At 32.9% G+C, this 23,858-nt stretch overlaps 1 protein-coding gene and 1 pseudogene across 3 annotated transcripts in view; both read right to left on the minus strand.

The window, feature by feature from the left end:
- Positions 1-23,858, minus strand: part of SNX13 (sorting nexin 13) — a 121,995-nt gene that overhangs the window by 32,115 nt on the left and 66,022 nt on the right. For all 3 annotated transcript variants that reach the window (XM_037056275.1, XM_037056276.1, XM_037056277.1), the window contains exons 9-17: positions 23,088-23,171; positions 21,511-21,649; positions 21,045-21,133; positions 17,224-17,323; positions 16,146-16,339; positions 11,326-11,430; positions 10,627-10,759; positions 6,123-6,160; positions 1,690-1,759 (exon numbers count right to left, since the gene is read on the minus strand). In XM_037056275.1, the coding sequence (XP_036912170.1) occupies positions 1,690-1,759; positions 6,123-6,160; positions 10,627-10,759; positions 11,326-11,430; positions 16,146-16,339; positions 17,224-17,323; positions 21,045-21,133; positions 21,511-21,649; positions 23,088-23,171 (952 nt within the window). The remainder of the gene's footprint in view (positions 1-1,689; positions 1,760-6,122; positions 6,161-10,626; positions 10,760-11,325; positions 11,431-16,145; positions 16,340-17,223; positions 17,324-21,044; positions 21,134-21,510; positions 21,650-23,087; positions 23,172-23,858) is intronic.
- On the minus strand, positions 12,056-12,182 carry LOC118993792 (uncharacterized; annotated as a pseudogene).

A 23,858-nucleotide genomic window follows, 5' to 3' on the forward strand; every position in this document is an offset into this window, starting at 1 on the left:
AGAGAAGACAAGGGTCCACATAAGAACTATCGACATGAGTGTCTTCCTCTAGACATCAAAGCTTAAGATCTTCTGGAAAGAAGTAAAAGGACAAATACTGAACATTTACACTTTAACAAAGGCTTTGACATTTGGAATACAAGCCAACAAAGAAAATAGAGGTTTATAAAAGAATTTAAAATTTTAATGAGGCAAAAAGTGAGACAACTGTATCAAAAGCTGGAAAGAAAAGCAACAAGAAATAAGACCTATGGTTTTACTGACAAGGGTTTTATCTAATGACCTTAAGAACAGAGTAATGTGTAGAGCAACTATTTGTAAAAGATACAGGAACAACTGAGACATCAATTATAGACAACTTATTCTAGAAGTGTGGCAGAGAACAGAATGCAAAATGACATTCCAGCTCCAGTGAGAAGCAAAAGAAAACAGATTAAAAAAATAGATGCAAATTATTTTTTAAACCGTATCATACTATAAATCTCATTTCAGTATATAAAATGTAATCAGATAAGCATTGTATTGAACTGACACATACATTTCAGTATGTTTACATTTCAGTACAGTAATCTGACACAATACTCTCATACTCTAGGACAAGGGGGAGACCAGATAAGGAAACGGCATAGTAATCCAATGGCAATGATGAAAACTGAATTTTTTTCCCTCAGTTCACTAACCATATTGCTGACCGAGACACAAAATTTTTTTAATTGGTATATTTATTTTAATGACAATCATTTTAATAGGTGTGTAGTGTTATCGTATAGTGGTTATAAATTGTGTTTCCATAAGGACTAATGATTTGGGGCTACTTTTAATAAGTTTCTTTGACATATATACACTTATTTTGTTGATATATCTGGTCAGATACTATGTCCAGTTTTTTATTAGAGTATGTATATTCTCTTTTTTTTGTTTTGTTTTAATTATTTATTTTTACTTAGTTTTTTTAATTTTATTTTTGCTCAAGTACAGTTTTCTGTCTTTACTCCCATCCCAGCCCACTTCCCCAACCCTCCTCCCCTCCCTTCCATTTCCACCCCCCTTAGTTTTTGTTCATGTGTCCTTTGTACTTGTTCCTGTAAATCCTTCCCCCTTTTCCCCTGAAATTCCCCTGAAATTCCCTGCCCTCTCCACTCTGGTCATAGTCAGCCTGTTCTCTAATTCAGTGTCTTTGATTATATTTTGCTTGTTTGTTTGTTTTGTTGTTTAGGAGACACAAAATCTTAGGTTTCCCACCTAATCCAAACACGTCTTGCAGTGCTGTAAACTCCTATACCTAAAAGCTCCCTCTACCCTGTTTATCTCACTTGACTGTGCATGCATGAAAACAAACTACCGACTAAAATCTACCCTCAAATGATTTAATAATAATTATGCATACAATTATCAGCTAGACACAAAAAGACAGAAAGATTGGTTTCAGCATTTATTAGCAATGACAAAATGCTTAGAATTTGAGCTTTCTAAAATGTTAATAGCAACAACCTTAGAGAAAAGAAGTACCCATAACATAAGTAAATAAGCATCACAGAATTTAATAAAGAACATGCTGCAGGGGGAGAAAACTAACTTAAAAATGTGACTAAAGAACAGAAGAATGGTCTGTAAAAGTAAATGTGGAAAATAATATAAATATCATGATAATCAAATTTTAAATAAGAAATATACCACCAAGTCTCTTACCAGTGTCTGAAATGTAAGCATGAAGTTGTATTAAGTCGTCAGAAGATACACTTGAAAGGTCATCTAAAGACTGGGGGGGAAAAATCAGAAAACAAAATTTTTTAATTTTATATGGCAAAAGTATTAAAAAAGTTTCACATCATATATGCATTACTCATCTTTCCCCACAGAAGGTTTTTATTTGTATCTTCACTTCTCAACAATAATCCTCACTATTTACACCAATAGGAGAAAGAAAATCCAATATTAAGAAACTATAAAACCAAGTAATTTAAAAATCAACTTAATAAATTAACTTATTTCTTCTTTCACTGTCTGTCCATATACTAAAATTTGCTAACTTCAGTTATATTCAATACATGGCAAGAAAAATGTGGAAAAAAAAGTGGACATTCTCTTTTTTTTAATCCTCACCCAAGGATATGTTTATTGATTGTAGAGAAGGGAAGGGAGAGAAAAAGAGAGGAAAACATTGATGTGAGAGAGAAACATCAATCGGTTGCCTCCTATATGTGCTCAGACAAAGGATCGAACCCACAATCTGGGCATGTGCCCTGATTGGGAATCAAACATGCAAGCTTTTGCTATTTGGGCAACACTCTGACCAACTGAACCATCTGACCAGGGCAGTGGACATATTCTTAAGTTAATGTTTCAGTTTTTTAAAATTTTGAAATATACTACAGCCAACTCTGTATTATTTAACACTTTTGTTAATTTATAAATAACCTTAATTAATTTAGATTCCTCATCTATACAATGAGAATAATAGCTCCTATGTCATAGTGTTATGTTAGGATTAAATGAGAAGACATATAAAACATTTATAAAAATGTTAACTAATACTATGATTACTTATTAAATGAAGTGAATTTGTAGCCTAAGATGGATTTTAAATAATTTTTGAAATTAACCTCACAAACAAAAATTATTAGTGATTGACCCAGAATGAATCTTTTATAACAATGTTTTTGGGGTCTAAATTTTAAAAATTCTGCCACATACCCATACACCCACACATACAGAGGAAAGAAGATAATCATCAAATGAGTATGGATTGTACCGAAAAGAGTTAACACAGGAGGCATGAAACTGCTTGAGACTACTTGCAATGCTAGCCCTTGGAGGACATCTGGGAATTTTAGATTTCGGGAAGGTTCCCACCATTCCCTGACTGCTAGGAGTGGCTTGCACTCCCTGAACTGTTTGCACGATGTGGTCTGCCCCAAACACCTGCTTTCACTCTGGAAGTCTGGAACTTTGGCATATGCTAGGCAGAGGGTATATATGGGACCTGCCTCCATTAAAAACCTGGGCACTTATTTTGGTAAGCTTTCCTGGTGGCAATGTTTCGCACACACTGTCAACATTCATTGCTAGGGGAAGTAAGTCCCTTTGTCCTACGGGACTTCCATGGGAAAGGACTCTTGGAAACTTGTCCCTGATTTCCTCTGGGCTGTTCCCTTTGCTGATTTTGCTTCAGAGCCTTTCGCTACTATGAATCGTAGCCCATGAGTATGACTATGCCGAGGTGCATGACTCCTCTCAATAAACCAACGAAAACAGGAGTGGTGTTAGGGATCTCTGATATACATATATTAGTAATTCAGACATATTTCACAGTTTAAAAACCATATGATTTGAATGAACTTTAAAGTCCTAATGTGATATAATCAATTATTACTAAAAGAGTCATCTAAATGACTTGAATTACAGCCACAATTACGACATAAAGCCATTTAAATTAAGGTAACTGCATTTTAAGAAGAAAGCCCAAAGCACATCTACTAAAGACTGATCACTAAGAGAAGCAAATGTGATAATTCCAGATATCCGCTGTACTTCCCTCATCAAGTGGGAGGATCATTACATTCAATTAGGTCTGGTCTAGGATTCAGCACTGGTACCATAAGAGATTTTAGCCATAGCAACTAATCTTCTTGTATCTCAGTTTTGCCAATAATACAAGATCTGCTCTACAACTGTCAGGACATAATGTGAAAGAAGATACTTTGAAAGGAAACAGAAAGAATTTATTGTTAAATACTTGTATGACCTATAATAAAGCATTGCTATAGAAACAGTGCAAGCTTTGCTTTAATATTATTTTTATATGAAAAATAAAAGATTCAGAGGAAATGTACTTTATACAAAATTTAGATTATCTACTATGAGTTTCAAATTACAAGCCAGCATAGGGAACATAAAACAATCAAGTTTTCAAAAAAGCATTATTATTAGTGGTAACCTTCCCTTGTAGGTAGGATTTTAAAAGCTGTTATTCATTATTTTAAATATGTCAGCATCTTGTACTATGCAACCCTGAAGTTGTTATAAAATTGCATATGAATATCTTTTTTAGCACATTTACAATATACAATTAATACATCCTGGTAAGAACTGTAAGTATTGATTAGTAAAAGAAAATTGTGATTTCAAAATAAGCACATTAATACATTCCTGAAATAAAATACAATTTGTAACTTAATCCTTAGGTTAGGAGATCTTAAACTTGACAAAAAGAAAAAAAGAGAAAGAAAAAACAAAGAAAAAGAAGTGCTCTTTTTAACATTATGACAAGAAAAAAACCCTGAAAATTCAAAATTACTATGATAATGAACTCAGCAAACACAACTACAGGTAATGTTACAAATGCTTACAATTTATCTGCCAATCTCAACTGCAAAATAAGTAAAACACCACATATTAAATATTTTATTTGCTTAGTATATTTGCCTTGTTTGTAATCTTAAACTATTTTAAAAATGCAACTATCAACTGAAAGTTGTCTATATAATAACAAAAGAATTTTAAAAAACTTCAGCTACTTTAAAAGCTTGAATTTAATTAATTTATCTGAATAACAAAACATTGCAATTTACTGACCTCATTTGTAACTTCTTGGATCCAGAGACTGTTCTGGCTTATATAACTATTTTACAAAAGAGATCTCGAAAAAACATTTATTCCAGATATGGAATAAACAAAAAGCTACTTCTTACTACTGTTCAAACACTTGTATAAGCACTACAAATGTAAATACTAGAAAATTTCAAACCAATCAAAGGTTTTATCACATTGGAAACTTTTTCTGTATGATGAAAATTACTGGTAATGTTTTCTTTTTTTTTAAGATTTTATTTATTTATTTATCTTTAGAGGGGAAGGAGAGAGGGAGAGAAACATCAATGCATGATTGCCTTTCATGCGTCCCCTGCTGGTGGTAGTTGGCCTGCAAGGAACCAGCCTGCAACCCAGGAATGTGCCCTGACTGGGAATCAAACCACGATCCTCTGGTTCCCAGGCTCAATCCACTGAGCTACACCAGCCAGGGCTTATTGCTAATGTTTTCTTCATGCTGTAGGAGCTATTCTGTGTTGTTACAAGGCTATGGAATATAATAAGTAAATAGTAATAATACCAAATGATTTAGGAAAACATTTTAAATGTTATAAAATTTCTGACATAACACTAGGGCTGATTTGCTGTAGTACTCTGTAAAGTAACAGAACATTTACTCAGTAAGGTTATTTTAGAAACAACTGTGCGGTGCAGAAGACACCGTAAGACAGTGGGCCTCTAAGCAACTTAGCTGTTATAAAAGTCTGAATGAAAGTGATGTAGAATGAAAGTGAAGGAAAAACAAAGAGAACAACCTCCGCGGACACCCTGCAAACTGTGACTGAAACTTCTATGGAACACTAATATTTCTTTCTAGCAGCATTTTATGAACTAAGTTATTCAATGGCAAGAATGAATATCCTAAAAGAACTGACATGTTCATCATTTCACACTTCACCTTGTATCCATGAAATATTAATGACAGCTTATATGCTAAAAACATGTCATTCTGAAACCTACAATCATAGATTAGTTGCTTAATTCACTATAAAACTCTCTACACTTGAAAAAATTAAGTAGGTACAACTCTGTTCATATTAGAAAAATAATAAAATTTACAGTCACCAGAATTTGTTACAGTATAGGCTTTAAAAAATATCTAGAAGCGTTCCGACACCCCAACTAGTTTTATACGTCTTTTCTAAATACAAGAGGAGAAAAATTATTTGCAATGTAAACATTTACACGTGTACACATCTGTATAACCTTACTGCCTATGACTTTACTAATCAGTCATTTAAAAATACTAAATATTAGGATTTAAAACAGTAAAATAATTTTTTAAAATCAAATGCAAATGAATCATGCAGTGGTGGCCCAAGTCCATTTTTTAAAATAAGTTTCATTTCAAATTCTAATTCACAGCTGTCTTATATGTGAATTTAAAACTTCTTTAAAAGCACAACTTCTTATAACACTAAAGGACGATACTGGGGCCTCTAATGTATCATTCATTTTTATATGTTAAGGCTCTGCCTTTCATATTATTTTCAAGCCACTTTAATAATTAAAGTACCCATAACAGTACTTACCAAATTTATGCTTCCTGTAGGAGACCCATTAAAAGATTCTGTGGGAAGGGAAATTCAACTTAGCATATAGTAAAACACTTGAAACAGCTGCTTTATCTAAGGTTCAAACACCAAGAACGAAAGTCGGCCAAGCCAAGACATACCAGAACAGTTAAGAAAATTGTCATACACTACTCCAACACCTGTCCCTTCACACACCATGGTTTTCCAAGCCAGAAATTTCAGTGAAAATACACACACACACACATATATATATATATGGTGGGGGGAAGTAAGTATAAACTTTAAGTTTATAGACAGTTGTTCACATGGAAAACAATAATAGGTAATAATACAAGCATAACTGTGTTTTGCATACTCACAATTGTAAACCTAATTCCCCCTCCCCCATCCATACCTCAGTTGCTTACACACACACACACACAAAGGCATTCATGTATAAAGAGAGCAACTATTAAATATTTTATCCTCATAGTACTGTATTAAGTTGTCCAATACAATATAAACATGAGAAGAAATGCTGCAAAGTGAGTGTTTGGAAGTGAGAGGTATTTTGTCATTTCTGTCTCACTGGATTAAGAAATATTACAAATAAAACCATTCTTTAGTGTGAAGAATAGATTAAAGATATTTAATATATCTTTAAGTCTACTTATTCTTGCTATATTTGGTTCAAAAATATTGGAAGTGTAGATTCTTAAATCAATATATAACTAATAGTGCAAAATATATGTAAAACTCCATGTACAATGCCATTTAAAGAGCAACTAAAATTGTTTTTTAAAATTAATGTTAGTAAGTTAATTGTGTTTTACGAAAATTAATGTCTTTTCCCTCAGTCTTTATTTACATCTCAGCAAATTAAGTCAACAGCTAAGATGCCCCTTTATATACATATGTTAAAATTATTATGTATGGTCTCTAGCACTTAAGAGATTATTAACAAATTTGGATCTCTTAAAGAGATCTTAAAAGCAAATTTCTATTGCTTTCAGAAAAAGACAGATGGTGTTGCTTTCCGACTCAACAATTCTAAATGCTTAAGAACATTTTCTGGTCCCTCAGACCTGTGGTCACAAAAGGTAAACAGGAAATTTCATTTAAGATTACCTCTTGGTTAACAGCAAGGTGATAATTAAAATGAATAAATAAATTGTCCTCTATTCTCCTTCAATTATATATGCCTCCTACCTGTGTGGTCTGCCCACCTCTTAAATCTTCCCACCAAGGGCAAAGGGAATCAGGAAATAGGAGGAAAGCAAGCATAGTTTAATTTCTTGATCAATGAACAATAATAAGATGCAGAAACAGAATTTAAAATCAATCAAGGTCTGTGCTTAATCAAGAATCTGATAAATGTCTATAAATATTAGAAAAAATTATAGTTTGACATGGTGAGAAAAACAGTATGATTAAAATTAAAATTTAAAACAGAAAACATATTTTTAAGATTGTTTTAATTAAAAAGAAAATATTTACTTTAACTTACAACTGAACTACTAAAGAAAGCAATCATAAAAAAGAGGAAAAAGAAAAGGAAGAAAGGGGAGGAAGAGAGGAGAGAAATGAGAGAGGAGAGAAATGAGAGAGAGAGAGAGAAAGAGCAAGAGAGAGAGCAAGAGTGAGAGAGCAAGAGTGAGAGAGAGAGAAAGAGAAAGAGAGGGGAGAGAGGCCGGGGAGAGAGGCGGGGGAGAGAGAGAGGAAGTGAGAGAGGGGGGAGAGAGGGGGGGAGAGAGAGAGGGAGAGAGAGAGTGAGAGAGAGGGAGAGAGAGAGTGAGAGAGAGTGAGAGAGAGTGAGAGAGAGAGGGAGAGAGAGAATGTATGAGCAAACTGTCGACTTCCTACCTATCCACTGGAGTTTGGTTAAATAGGAATGAACTTTCTTCCCCCACAGAGAAAAGCACCAGAAGATACTATTATACTTGATAAGACTTGGCTCATTAATTTTAGGCTCAATTGTAGCCTGCCATTTTCAAAAAATTAGCTACAGACTAAACACTGGATTAGACAATATTTCAAAATATCTGAAAAGTGGCCAAAATTTCAGAATGTCTAAAATATGAACAAAGTGTCACAAAGCTTAAATTTAGAAGTCAGAAAAAAGATGTGGAGAAAGCCTATTTTTGGTTAAACAATCTCATAAAGATGTGAAAATCATAAGCCTTACTATTTCAAAAAGTTTTAATTTCCTGAAACCTAAACACTGACAATAAACCTACAGCTATTTTTAATACTTCATATTTATACCCATCATTCCACATGTTTTTCAAATTATTTTTAAAAAGGGATAGGCAATTTCTTAGTGATAAAATATATAAAAGCTCATCAATTAGGAATTAATGTCAAAAAGCAATCCCCTAGAAAGACAAAAGATACACACATATGCAATTCCAAGCTACAATCAATGACTCCAGTGTGAGCATTACTCACAGATGGATAAGGACACTTACTTCAGATCAAAACCAGTTGCAGAAAAACTTTTTAAAGATCTACTTAAAGTAAATATGAGGTTTTGGGAAGTTTGAAATGGCTTATAAATAATTTATTTCCATTAGTGCAATACAAAAAGTTAAATACAAGAAGACTGGTTAGAAAGACATGTACAGAGGCTAAAAGTCAATCTAGAAGAGTGGGAGAGTTTTTAAACTACAACATCCAAAACGACTCCCACAGAACATACTGTTACTATCATTTTAAGTGATATGATTATGATTCAAGTTATCTTCTTTCATTCTGGATAATACAGCAAATACATTTCACAGTCCTAAGAAATTCCTTAATGAAATTAAAATAAACAACAAAAGTATTTATAGCAACCTTTTCTAGAAGTACAGCTGCTACTGCAAATTTCATAGCAGTGCTATAAAAGGTTTTCCAATGGTCACTAAATATGGATATATTATATAGTCAACTTGAGGTACACTGAACTTTACTCCCATAGTAGTACTCCTTAAAAAAACTTCGTTAATTATGCAATCCATTCCAGTTAAAATATCATTCTAATTTTACAAATAAGACAGAGTTAATTTAAAAACTCAAGATATTAGATCAATAATCAATACAAAGGTTATTAAAACTCAAACAGAAAAACCCATAACTAGGTTTCTTAGATTACTTGAAAAGTACAATCTCACTAATACAGACTGCACGCAAGGGGAGGGGTGGAGGAGAAGGGAGCTAGCAAACTTCCATGATGGAGGCATTTTTTAAAGCAGCAGGTGCTCATCGCTTAAAAGATCTGTTACTAACCCCAAGTGGTTCTGTTCATAAGCCTACCCAGAGATGAGTGATTATAATTAAAGCACTCTCTTAAACTATTCCTTAGTCAAATCCTGCCCATTTACCTTTTATTTACATTGCTTATTTGCTTAGTAGAACATACCAGAAGCCTTAGATATTTAATCAGAGTTTAACAAAAGCTTCTGAACTGGATCACAAGTAAAATGGCCATTGGGCCTAAGATTCTGGAACCTTGTGTTCTAAGGGTTGCCTCTCCCACTATTCTAAATAACTGATTATTTATTACCAATAGAAACTTACTTTGTGTTTTAGTTTATAAATCATTTACATATACAGGACCCAGCAGAAGTAACACCTGCTTGAGTGTGGTTGGTAGGGTAATAACATGGGTGTAATAGTTTATACTTTTAATTTGAACATCTGACCTAAAATGTCATATGGTGTGCTTGAGTGTGATACTTTGTCACAGAATTACATGCCTATAATTTTGTAATACAAATTTGTGTAATAAAAAAGGGGTATTACTTGTGCCAGACCATGTATATAATTCCATTTAAATCCGACAATGACTCAGAGCTAAAATCTTTATTATGAGGAGAATATTAATCCAGATTCACAACTGGGAAAAATGAGACTTAAAGAAATTGTTTGGCCAATATCACACAAGTACTATGTAGCACAACAAGAGTAAAATATAAATATTCTGACTCTTACACTCTGCTTTCCTCACTATACCAAGCTGATAGCAACCTCACTTAAAAAAACCAAAAGCCTGGAATAAATAACTGTTGCAGCTTCTTCCAGCTTATCCTGTACAATATTCAGAAAACAATATACTTAAAGGAAAAAAACTGTACTTAAAGCTTTATAGTTTATAGTACCCTCTCAGAATCATTACTTGTTATTCTCATTTAATCTTCTCAATAATCTTACTGTTAGTCATGAACTTATTATTCACCATAAAAATATTTGCATGACAAAACTCAAAAAAGTATTCTTCTTTAATATTTCAAAGCTTCTATAATTATATGTTCTAATCTGTTATTAAATTTTCAACCCTAAAGGGTTGAAATTTAGTATGGTAACTAAACTTTGTCACTCAAAATTTATAGATTTTTAAATATACTATAATTGTTATTTGGACTTCAAAGACATGTTTTATCTTGTCTGAAAGGACATTTGTTTGGTAAGCAGAGTATTACAGGAACACACACACATGCACACACACACACACACACACACACATACACTGTGTGCCACCCACCTCCATCGCCATCATCTGATCCTCTGAAACTAGGGTCTTTTAACATATCCAGCTCGGCTAGCATGCGCACATAAAGTGCATTCTGTCTAAAGGACGGATAAAATCTTTCATCTCGTAGCATCAGTTCATATACCTATTGAATAAATGAAGATATTCAATCATTAATAGGGATAACATACTGATTTCCACTAATAAGATTTTACCAACAGCTAGACTGAAGTCTTGCTCTGATGAATCACAGCTCCCTATTTATAAGATGTTAGCGATAAGACTATGTCACAATTAATGACTTCTTCTGGTCTACATTGCATTGAAAAGGTCCTACTACAATACAAGTCACATGACAGCAGGCTACACATAATGTTTTAGGAAGAAGTGTTGTCTAAGAAACAAGTCTCAAGGCCCATTACAATAAATTTGAGAAATGTTATTTACATAATACCATCAATTCATGAAATTCTAAAACTGTTTATCTAGCTCTGCAATCAGATTCAAATAAAACAGCCTAAAATAAGCATTTTCCTCATTTGTTAAACAAACAAATAAAACTGGCCTATATTTTTGTAGTTGAGAAATATTATTACCATAACTCTTCTGTTTAATTACCTAATTTTCAGTAATCTTTTACTAAACAAATTACATACATATAGAAATACATTTTTTCAAGAAAGATCTAATAATAAATGTTGTATATAATACCTTTCTTTGAATGTCATCAAAGATTTCAGGAGTTGGATCTTCATGATTCAAAGTATCTGCTAATTTTGCTACCAAATAATCATCAACAATAACTCTTGGAGATGCCTAACAAACAAAAAAACAATAGTACTTATCTTTGGAATTTCTAAATACAAATTAAGCCTTGATAATAGAAGAACTAAATAATGAAATCATATTATTTAGTAATATTTATTTAAAAGTAATTGGCAGAAAATGCCTGTTTTATAAATGACAACTCAATGTTTAAGAAGGCTGAAATAACAGCTAGAATCTCCTTGTCATCGTGTAGTATACTCTGGTAGACGAACAATTTGTACTCAGCCTGCAAAATATAGGTATTACCACACAAGGTTATTGTAAGGGTTAGAAGAGATTTATGCAAACCATACAAGAACAATGTCTGGCACATAGGAAATACTATCATTAGGAGTCAGTTTTTAGCATTCAGTAGTCCTGGATGTGTAATTAATATAACTGCCAAAATAATAAGCCATTTGTTACTTATCTAACACTAGAAACAAACCTTTGAATGGCCTTTAGAAAAGACTACCCTTATCCTAAATTTGGTTTTGTAACACTGCAGCAAAGTTCCATTGTGAAAAAAACATCTGAAAAGTGAATGTGTTCCAGCAACTGCCAAAATGATGTTCAATGTGAAAAATTGCTTACACTAAGTGAGATTAAGACAGGAAGAGAAAGACAAATACCATAGGATTTCACTCACATGTAGAATCTAATTAACAAACTGAACTAACAAGCAAAATAGAGAAAGACTCATATTAAACTGATAAGAATAGATACTACACTTGCTCATAGCCAAAAGGCCGAGAAGCAATGAGACAGCCTCATAGGTAGACTGTTGAGGGAAGAGGGACTTATTGGGACTAAATGGTAATGGAAAAAATACAATAAAAATTTTAAAGAGAAAAAAATCTGAAAACCTAGGAATATGATTATCTTTAGGATGTCAACTTTGAATTTCTAGTTTTGAAGGCTCTGGAGAGTAAACAAGTGATGAGGATGGTAACTCTTAGAAAACTAGCAAAAGGAGGCATTATTTAAATAATTTCTCCATGCTGTCCAATAGAGTGAGTATCTAAGGAACAAATGAATAAATCAAGAAAGAGGAGAAAATTAGGCCTCAGTAAGCAAATGATCTCTCAGCAGTGTTGTATGTATTTAAAAACACATGCTATTTAGCAGGTAATACCTTTTTCTTTATCTTTGGTAAAAATTTTATGGACTAAATAGAATTCATTAAAATTTATGTTTGCACTGCACTGTCTACTGAATATGAAGATAAATGAGTAAAGTTTGTTCTATGTTTTTGCAGTTTATTACAAATATTAGAAATCAAGAAGATATCTAAAACTCCATTTTTTCAAACCACAGTACTGAGGAGCTATGAAAAATGTACTGTGTTGTCCCAGTTTGATGCAACACAATATACTACAGAAACCATGCTTACTGGTAAGAGCTGACGGAAAAACCTCTAAACTTTAAAGGGCGAAATCACGTTCCTCTCTTGTTTACTCACAGGATATTCACTTGAAACGTCTGAATCAAAACATGTAACTATACTCAGTTTACAAAATAATCCAGGGGAAGATAGGCTAATGTGTGTCCATTTGTGTGGTATGTCCAAGTTAATTCAAGAGCCACTATTTTTAAATGATCACTGGAGTCTTCTTTTTGGGACACAGAAAGAACCCTATATTGACTTAAAAGTATGTGTAATGTTCAGCCTTCATATTTGCTTTCATTATCACCTTCTCCATCCACCATGACCGATCTCAAAATGCTTTTTGCACATTGTGAAGCACGCTCTGTTTGGTTATGTCCTCTCCCTAATCCAGTTGTACAGTTCCCTCCACCTGTCATTAAAATAGCCCAGTCACTGCATCTTTTTTTTCTGGTGGTGTCTGCATCATGATGGATGGTGTTGGTATTACACTCACTCTCACTTTCATTAACTGAACTTCTAAAAACCTAGTTACAACATTCAGAATGTTAAAAATGAAACCTCCTATCGTAACATGAAGCACAGGATAGGAAAGTGAAAGATGAACTGTTAACATTCACGACACAGTGCCCTTCAGTTGCACTGGGAGCGCTGCGCAATGGGAGACCCATTATGGTGAAGAGGAAAGAACGGTTGCCCATGGCTATCCTCTGGGGCTTCTGGTGTCCCAGGAAAGGGTTTCCTGAGACAAGGGCTGCCTTTCAATGCTAAAAAAGAGTTATTTTCAAAAGAATAACACACTTACAATGATTTCTCAAAGGAAACAATGAGCCAGAATACAATGAAATATCTTTAAAATGCTGAAACTGACTTAAGTAACTTAATTTTTTGATTTTTCCATTATAATTGTAATTTATACTACTAGACTACAATAGAATTTAGTCCATATCTTACTTTAAGAATTAACATGCAAAAGACTTATATACTCAATGTAATGTTTTCAGATAGCAGAAACTTGAATTTGTGCACAGGGAAACATGAACTACAATATTCACAGCAGCAGTGCAATAGAAACAAAATGTTCATAAATACTATCAAAAGGTAAATAAACTACTGTATACCTGTGCAATGAAGTACTTTAGTGAAAATGCCTATTCCTGCATGAATCAACATTATGGATTCAAATATAATGGTGCCTATGGGGAGAAAAGCAACACTCATAGTATCATTGCACTGATGAAAAGTTTAAAAACAAAACTAAGCAATATATCGTTTAGAACACACATGTATAGCAAAACCGTATGAGAAAAGAAGTGAATAACTACAGGAAACTGACTTCATCAAGAAGGAAGGAAACAGGCAAACCTGACAGGTGAGGACAGGTGAAGAATAGGTAGGGATCTTCAAAAGTACACCGAATATTCTATTTCTTAAGCTGGACAGGATGTATAGGGGTTTGTTATACTATTATTCTTAAAACTATGCTATTTAAATATACTTTATAAGCCAAAAATGTAAGCAAATACACTAACAAGCAGTTTTCAAATAAAATTCATACTGTATACTAAAATTTAATATTTGTGCAAGTATAAATAGGCATTACAACATAACTATTAATAGTACTGGAGTTAAAAAATATTTCTTTGGATTGGAGAAAAAAGTACTGGAGTATGAGTAATCTTGAATTTTGGGGATTTGTGTGTCCATATTCATGGCACTTATCTACGGTTTTCTAAATGATCTTCGTCTGGCTTTGATATCTGAATGACACTAGCCTCATAAAATGAAATGGAAAATGTATTCTTCCCCTACACTGTGAAAGAGTTTATGAAAAATTAATATTATTTTTTCTTAAAATGTGTCATACAACTCACCAGTGAAACCTTACAGGCCTTAGCTTTCTTTGTGAGATGACTTTTAATTACTAATTAAAATTTTTATTATATTATATGTTCTATTTCTTTTTGAGTCAGTTTGGCAATCTACATCTTTCTAAGAATTTGTCTATTTAAGTTATCTAATTTGTTGTCAAAGTTGCTTAGACTATTTGTTTGTAGTCCTTTTAATTTCTGTATAATTGGTGGTGATCTCATTCATGATTCTGGTGATCTCTTGTTTTTCTTGGCTAATCTAGCTAGAAATTTATTGCTTTAGTTGATCTTTTCAAAGAATGAATTTTTCGTTTCATTGATTTTTATCATTGTTTTTCTCTTTTCTATTTAACTCATTTCCATTCTTATCATTACTATTTCCTTCCTTCTGTTGCCTCGCATTCATTTTGCTTTACTTTTTCTAGATTTTTATGGAAAGAACATGGATTGTTGATTTGAAATCTTTCTTCTTTCCATTTTTTAAAGCTATGACCTTCTCTCGCAGCACTGCTTTTAACTGCACCCCATACATTGTGACATTGTGTTTTCATTTACATTCATTTTTTTGACCTAGAGGCTATTTAGAAATGTGTTCTTTAATGTTCAAATATGTGCAAATTTCTGAAACTCCTTCTGTTGATTTCTACTTAATTTCTAATTGATTTCTAATTAATCCTTTTGTTGTTGTATTAGGAGAAAAGGACATACTTTGCATGATTTTCAATACTGTTAAATTAAGACTTGTTTTATGCCCTGGCACATGGTCTATTCTGGAGAATGTTTCATGTGCGCATGAAAATAATGTGTATTTTGCTATAGTTATATGAAATATTCTATACATGTAAAAGGTGTAACTGAGTCACAGTGTTCCTTAATTCCTGTGCATCTTTGGTGATTTTCTAAATGTTCTATCAATTAATGAAAGTAGGTACTGAAGTTGTAAACTATTATTGCTGAACTCTCTATTTCTCTCTTTAACTTTGTCAGTTTTTTGTTCCATGTATGTGGGGTTTTTTATGTTTCTAATTGTTTTATCATCCTGATCAATTAATCCTTTTATTATTACAAAACGTTCCTCTTTCCTCTAGAAACAATTTTTGCCTTAAAATCTACTGTATAATATCAGTATAGCCAATCCAGCTGTTTTGGTTACTCCTTGCATGATTTATCTTTTCCCATCCTTTTACTTTCACCTACTGTGTCTTTGAATCCAAGTGTATGTGACTCTGAATCTTGACTTTGTCATTTAGTATTTTCATGACTTTGGCCAAATTAATTCACTTTTCTTAACATTAGTTTCTTCACCTATAAAATTAGAATAATAATATACAATAAATTACCAGGATAAGACAATGCTTGTGAAGTAGTTGTGCCTAGCACAAGTAATATTTATAAGGAGTATAAAAGTTGTTATTAATGATACTGCCAAAGAAGATAAGAACACAGCAACCAAAGCATATCCTCACCTTTTCTGATAAATATTGTTCATAAATTCCAACAGCAGCTGCTCTTAAAAGACCTTTGGTCTGGTTGGTTTGATGTTTTCCATCTTTCTGACAGCTTAATAAAACTTCTAACTGCTGTTGGGCTGTAACCCGGTACCCCTCCACTGTCATCCAGAAGAAGAGATGTGCTTGGCCTCCAGTTTGCTGCATGAAATCTACCAAGTGAAACCCATAAGGACATAGGTAATAATGCCACACACTTCTGGGTGCATGCAGCTGTATGACAGGAAAACTAAGAAGGATTAGTGTTTCAAGTACTTAAAATTCTGCATTTTGAAAATGTTTAACAAATGTCTGAGTTAAAGATATAGTTATATTATGAATTAGTAAAGCTAAAAAGAACAGTTATGTAGGAAACACAAAAGCACATTCTTAAAAAAAATCTCACTTTTCATAATAAAATCTCTAGGGGGTAAAATTGCTACATAAGACTTCAGCAGAAATAAACTATTTTACTAATATTCAGCCTTTGTTCTCAATAAAGATTACTAATCATAACATATTAATATTTCCTTACATATTAATACATAAGGAATGAACCTTACCACAAGTCATGAATTTATGTTTTCGATTATGACAATTAATAATCAGGAAATTTTAGTGAAAATGTCCTCAAAATAAAACAATTTTGACATAATAGTAATAAAATCAACAATATGCATATATATTAAAATGGCATAGAAACCGAGTCCCTTCTCATTCATACACAAAAATGATACAAATAAGATCTGTATTACCATGTATTACTCACAAAGCACTCTTCCTCAAATAATTTAAATTCACAGCAGATTCTCTTAGGGTTTATTTTAAAAGCAGTTTAGCAAATGCACATTCAAGTTATACTAAGCATTTATTTCCTCAAAAACAAAATAAATTTCTACCACTATGTTTTCCTCTGAAAAAGGAACATTTTGGAGAATAGGGAGTAAAAGAGAGACAGATTTGGCATGTTCAACATTAAGTATTTAAAATTTAATAATATTTACAATTATTAAAAAGTTCAAGGGTTATATTATTTTCATAAAATGGATTTACCTACCCATAAAAAACTGTAGTGCAACATTGTCTACAAGGATGCTGTCCAAAGGGACTGTGCAAAGTTTCCCAAAGTTTGCTGCCAGTTTCACAGTATTTATTTCCTACAAATAAAAGGAAATGCAGGTTATTTCATGTATTCATTCATTAGGTTAAAGATCTTTATATAGGTGTAAAAAAACCAAAGCAGAATAAAAATAAAGGTTTTTCATTCTATAAATGGGATGCCCAATAAAACAGTTTCAGCTCAGTGAATGTTATTTTCAGAGTTGCTTAGTAAATATACAGGGTTCAGCAGAAGTAGGGCCTTGAGTGTGGTTGGTAGGGTAATAATATGGGTGTAATAATTTATAGGGGTTTTTTGCATTTTTTATTATTGTTCAAGTACAGTTGTCTCCATTTTCCTTAGTTTTATTTGAACATTTCACCTAAAATGTCATATGGTGTGCTTGAGTGTGACTGTACAGAATTACATGCTTATGATATTGTAATAGAAGATTCTGTAATAAAAAGGGGCATTATTTGTGCCAGACACTGTATATTAAGTATGACAAGCATTCATTTCTTCCAATGCAAAATAAATCTAAATTACTGTATTTTCAAGTATTCTCCAGCTATACATACTCCAAACAAAAATGAAAATTTTAGAGGCTTGAGGGGATGTTTAGAATGCTTAATATGTCCAAGAATTAACAAATCCCAACATTTTAAAGTAGAGGCTGAAGTCTACCTACTGGGAAAACAGAAAATATTCCCAAAGAGTGATTTTGCTACTAAGAGAGTAAAAACTCTACAATGTGTTTTACGGAAATGTAAATGTAGAAATGTACTTCTTCTTAGAATATGCAGACGATAAATTATATATGCTTAAGGAAGTTTATAAAGCACCATAACTACCTACATATAAAACAAATTTTAAAAATGTTTCACAACTTAAGAGACTCTACATGTCAAGCACTATGCTAGGCACATTACACACATTATTACTTCACTTAATCTCCACAACAATCCTATTGGATGAGTGTCACCAATTCCAGTTAACGTGTAAGAAAACCAAAGACCAGAAAGGTTGCCTGTGATCACAAAGCCAGTAAGTATGAGTCTGTTTTCAAAGCCTGCTGTCCTCTCCTCTAAAACCCACGATATTTCTGTGAACTATTTTCACCAGCTTCTCTGTGCACATTCCCAAGTCTGTGATTTAAAAAGAAAAGATAGGCAGGTTCTCTGAAAGATAAAATAGGCTGCCTTATCCAGGGACAGATACTAAATTAGGCATAGGTGATTCATAAAGGAGAAGAAAACTACTTTGAAGAAAGAAAAAAAAATGTCTTGTAATTATTATCCCTTCATATAAGTACGGAATAGTAACAGGTAACTCGCTTAAAATACCTGGCATAATGCAACCCAGTGCTAGAACATGGTTTCTCTTCTATTTCTCCTGCCCAGCAGCATCCCCATGGCTAATGGGATCAGGAAGAGTAGTCACTATAACTTTATTTGTAATAAAAAGAATAAAAGGTCTTCTAAGATTTCGAGATAAGTAATATGGTTAAAAAAAAATAGATCTCTGTGGGGATACTTAGGTTCCTTCCAAAGGAAAATGCATGACTTGAGCTATCCAAGAAGTAATACTTAATATTCAAAATAGAACTCACAGGCTTCAAACAAGGCATCTAAGTTTTAAAAGGATTCAATTATCAAAGAGTGGGCAAATAGACTTTAAATAATGATGCTGAAGGATTACTAACTCTAAGATCTACTTAAAGAAACAATAAACACTAGTAAAACCATGTCGTTTTTCTATTCTGAATTTGTTACAAAATATAAACTAATTTTAAGATAGTTAATTTACAGACCGACATACATACATGCACACACATGTATGTCTATGACAAACATGGGCCTCGAGTAATATGAGTTTAAATTAACCTAGCAAACTAAAGTTCTTAAAAAATGTCTTCTATTCCTTACGGAAAATTGCAAAATCGTAAGACAAGAAAGTACACATAAATTTCCAGAATAGAAAACCAGTGCAGAAAAGTGACTGCACTAAAAACTAAACTTAAAAAGTTTTTTCCTGTCTTAGAGCCCCAAATCTCTGCTCTGCTTTATAGTAAAACTCGAAAGAGCTAAGGATAACCACTGTTTCTAATTCATCTCTTCCCATTTCCTCCTGGACTGACTCCATCGGGTTTCTCTCCACAGCTCCACCACAATGCTGTCATCAGATCACCAATAACCCCCTCGATGGCACACCCAATGTGAGGTAAGTCTTTGACAAACCTGATTTCTCACTTCTTTAAACACTTTCTACACTCGGCTTCTAGAATATCGCACTCTCAGGTTTTCCTTCAATCTCACCACCTACTTTATCTTTGGGTAAATCTACTTTATCTTAAACTATAGTAACTGCAGTGCCTCAGGACTGAGTTCTTAGTACCTTCTTATGCTCCCACTTCAGGTACCTCACCCAGTCTCCTAACTTTAAATAAACATCTGCTAATCCCAAGGATTCTCAAAGTGTATTTCCATCACTAAACTCTCCCTTGAACTTGAGTTTAACAATTAGGATATTTAATCCATTACCAAATCCTGTTAGCACTATATGCAGACTCTAACTATTTAATACTTCTCATAACCTCTGCAGATATCTCTTACTAAACTAAATCAGTAGTCTTATAAATGATCACTTAGTTTCCATTCTTGCTCCACCACTCCACTATAATTCATCACAAAGGGCCAAAGTAATCATTTTAACTCAGAAATCACACTTGACTCACCAAAGAAAATCTCCAATGGATCACAATTAAAATCATAAAAAAGTCTTAGTATGGAAGGTAAAACCATACATAATCTACTTCCCAAGGTTCCTCTTCAACTTCATCCCTACTAACAATCTCTCTCATTGATTCCACACCAGCCACACAGACCTCCTCTAACTCACCAACCACTTTCCTACCTCAGGGCTTTTGCCTTTGCTCTCACCTTGCCTGAAAGGTTCGATTTAAAAAAAATCACAGGACTCTCTCATGTTATTTAGACTTTCCTATGCTCAAATGTGACCAAATTTCTCAACACCTATAGAAAACACTCATAGACATTCTCTATCCCTGTACTTTGCATTACTTATTTTCATTTTACTTACTTTTTATTTTTTAAGACATTATATAACAATTTATTTATTGGCTTATTTTCTGACTCTGCAATTAAAATGTAAGCTCCGTGAAGAGAGACATTTTGTCTATTAGGTCAATCTGCAATAGTGCCCCGTGCACAAAATTCAGTAAGTGCTGCATTTTGAGTAAAGTGGGTAAATGAAGAAACAAATCATGAATTAAAATAAAATTTTTAATTACTTATGCATTTTCCAGGCAGTGTTTCAATCTCATTAGCTTGGTTTCATAAATACTTAGGATACATTGTATAAGAGGAGATTTTTCCTAAAAGTTCTCTTATAGACTACTGTACTGGTTAATATCCTACTTTTTGTTATATACTAGACATTTAAAAATTTTATTATTACACTATATTTGACAGACAACATCATATCAGTTTCAGGTGTGCACTGTAGTGACTACTCACTCATACACCTTACTATGTGATCACCATGACAACTCTAGTAACCATCTGCCCCCATGCATAGTTATTGTGATATTAGTGACTATATAACCATACTGTACATCACTTCTCCAACACTTATTTTATAACCGGCAGTTTGTACTTTTCAATCCCCTTCGCCTTTCTCACCCATCCCCCCACCTTGCTAGACAGGTTAAGAAACAAAGTATTTACAACTAAATGTTAATGCAAAGGCACTTTACTTACCTTGCCTGACTGCAACCGCTGTATTCTTGAGTCACATACTTTCTTTACAAATAATAAGCTATTTATTTGATTTTTGATAGTGTTGATATCTAAAAACAAACAAATTGATTACAAACTAGAAAGTAGTAATGCTATATGTGAAATACTTTAAACATTCACTTACTGTAATTTAACATAAAAACCAATGCATAGATCAATTATTTTACTGAATAAATAACCTTAAATTTTATAGTGAAATAATTTAATATTAAACCAGGCCAACTTTTTTATTTTAGAGATAACTGTAGTAACAGTCTCATGTTCAGAAATTATACCTTATTCTTAGCACACATTAATACAATAAACCAGATTTCAATTTAGTTAAGGGAAAAACAAACAATAGGGTAAAAAACACTTAGATAAATTGGTTTTGTGTGAACTATTCAATGAAGAAGGAAAACATCCTTTACTCAAACAAATTACTCACCATCACCAGCTGTATCTAGAGATCGAAGGTACTGTAATTCTTCTGCTGCCTTATCTCTGACCGCTTCTAGCTCTCCAATATTGTCACTCAATTTAATAATGTTCATAAAGGCCTCATAGTTGCAATTAGAATCACGGATCTGAAAAATAAAGTTTAAAAAACTGGTTGGAGGGGAACTCACTTATTAAGGGAAAACAGAACTTGCCATATCTCCAATGCTTATAATAAAAGAAAATGAAAATCCCTGTACTCACCGTACTTAAATTCTTGCCACAAACTGTACACAAAATAAGTAAAATACATAGGACGTTAGAAAGAAGAAAAGCATGGCCAGAATGTTTGATGGCAGCAAGGAAGCTGTGATGGCTGAGCTACATCAAAGAAAGGTAGAAGAGGAGACAGAAGGATGAGTGGTGGTGGAGGGCAGACCAGCAGGGCAGTGACGGTTTCGACTTTCACTCTGAGTAGAGTTAAAGTCACTGGAGGGTTTTAAACAGAAGAGTGGAATTCTGTGACCTAAATTTAAGAGAATCACTATGATGATATGAATAACCATTATTTGTCCGTTTCTCCAGTCACCTGCTGTATAAGAATAGGAATAAGAGTAAATGAATGGTTAAGCTGGATTTAAGCAGTGGGGTTTCACCAAACAAGTACAGTGAGAGAGAGAGAAAAGGTAGCTGAGGATGTTGAGAAACAACCAATCATGACTGCCAATAAAATTTAAACTAAGTAAAGCAGTAAGGAGAGCTATGAAAATATACTCTGGCATATACTACCATCATTTTTTATGGCTGCATAATATTCTACTGCATCAATATGCATAATTTATTAAACTAATCATCTATGTAAGACACTGAAATTGCCTTCATTTTTTTTAGTAGAAGCAATTTTCCCAATCCTTATATGCTGCAAATTTGCTTATTAATACTTTCAATAAATTTCAGGATAATTCCTAACTAAGGGATATATTTTTAAAATTTTAATTATGAGGATATGCATATTTTTAAAGCTCTTGATAGGGCCTTGTAAAACTCTATAAAAGTTGACAAAGAAGAATCTGTGACCCCCATGAAAGGCTCTAACTTTAAAAAACACTCATCACCTATACACATCGGCAGTAAAATATCCTTTTCTAAGTTTAAACAAGTAGTAACAGCACCAAAATTGTGAAGTTTATCTTATCAATACACTTCTTAAAGAGAATTTGGCAAGCCCTGGCCAGGTGGCTCAGCTGGTTGCAGCATCATCCCCGTATACACCCAGGCTGCAGGTTCAATCCCAGATCAGGGAGCAAACAGGAAGCAACCAATCAATGTTTCTCTCTCTCTCTGTCCCCCTTCCTCTCTCTCTAAAGTCAATAAATATATCCTCAGATGAGGATTAAAAAATCTTAAAAAAAAAGAATTTGGCTAACACATTCAACATATTAGCAAACAGAAATATTGGACACATAAAGAATATCTTTAGATATATTTTTAATTTAATAAATTGTTGCTTAATCATCCTAATCTCCAAACACTATTTCTACATTTTAAAAAACTGTTTTATCAAGTTGTAATTTAGAAAGTACATACCATCCAAATGACATATTGATTAATATAATCAGGATCACTGAGTTGATTTATTAATGGAAGAAGAATTCCTCGTGCAAGGATTTCCTGGACAAAAATTTTAAAACACAAAAATAAATTTTATCTAATATACTTCTCAAATCAGTGGCATAATATAAATTCCCTAACACAATGCTGTTACTTAAGAAAAGCACCACACATGTAAAAGTAACACCTGAAAACCAATATAAGCTTACAAACAGATGCCCTAGTCTACCACCAATCAATTAAATAAATTGAGATGAAGCTATCTGTATCAGTGTGGGTACATCTCCACAATGACACCTAGAGTTAAATGGAGAAAAGCAAAAGATACCTCTAGTACATTAGTATTTCCGCAAATTTTTAAAAAACAAAACATGACACAACAAAACAATGTAAGTGTTTATGGATTCCTACATTCACATTAAAGTATAAAAACAAAGAAGAAAGGAAAAGAGACAAACTAATTTAAGAATAGTGGTTACCTTTCAAGGGAGAAATAGAGCAACTATAGTTAAATATTAACACTGGTTAAATCTGGGTAGCTTGTATATAACTGTCTACTATCTTCTCTATAATTGTCTATTTGAGATTTTTCCTAATAGAAAATAATGAAAATAAAATAATATATTAATACAACTGTTCACCATTCTCTGGCTGTTCCTTCCCATTCTTTCCAGCTATTTATGCTCCTACCTATTAACATTCTTCCCTTCCTTCAAGGTCTGACTCCAGAATCAATTCTCCAATTAA

The sequence above is a fragment of the Sturnira hondurensis genome, unplaced genomic scaffold, assembly GCF_014824575.4.
Source record: "Sturnira hondurensis isolate 20B ecotype Veracruz unplaced genomic scaffold, ASM1482457v3 Scaffold0008897, whole genome shotgun sequence".
NCBI classification, from domain to species: Eukaryota; Metazoa; Chordata; class Mammalia; order Chiroptera; family Phyllostomidae; genus Sturnira; species Sturnira hondurensis.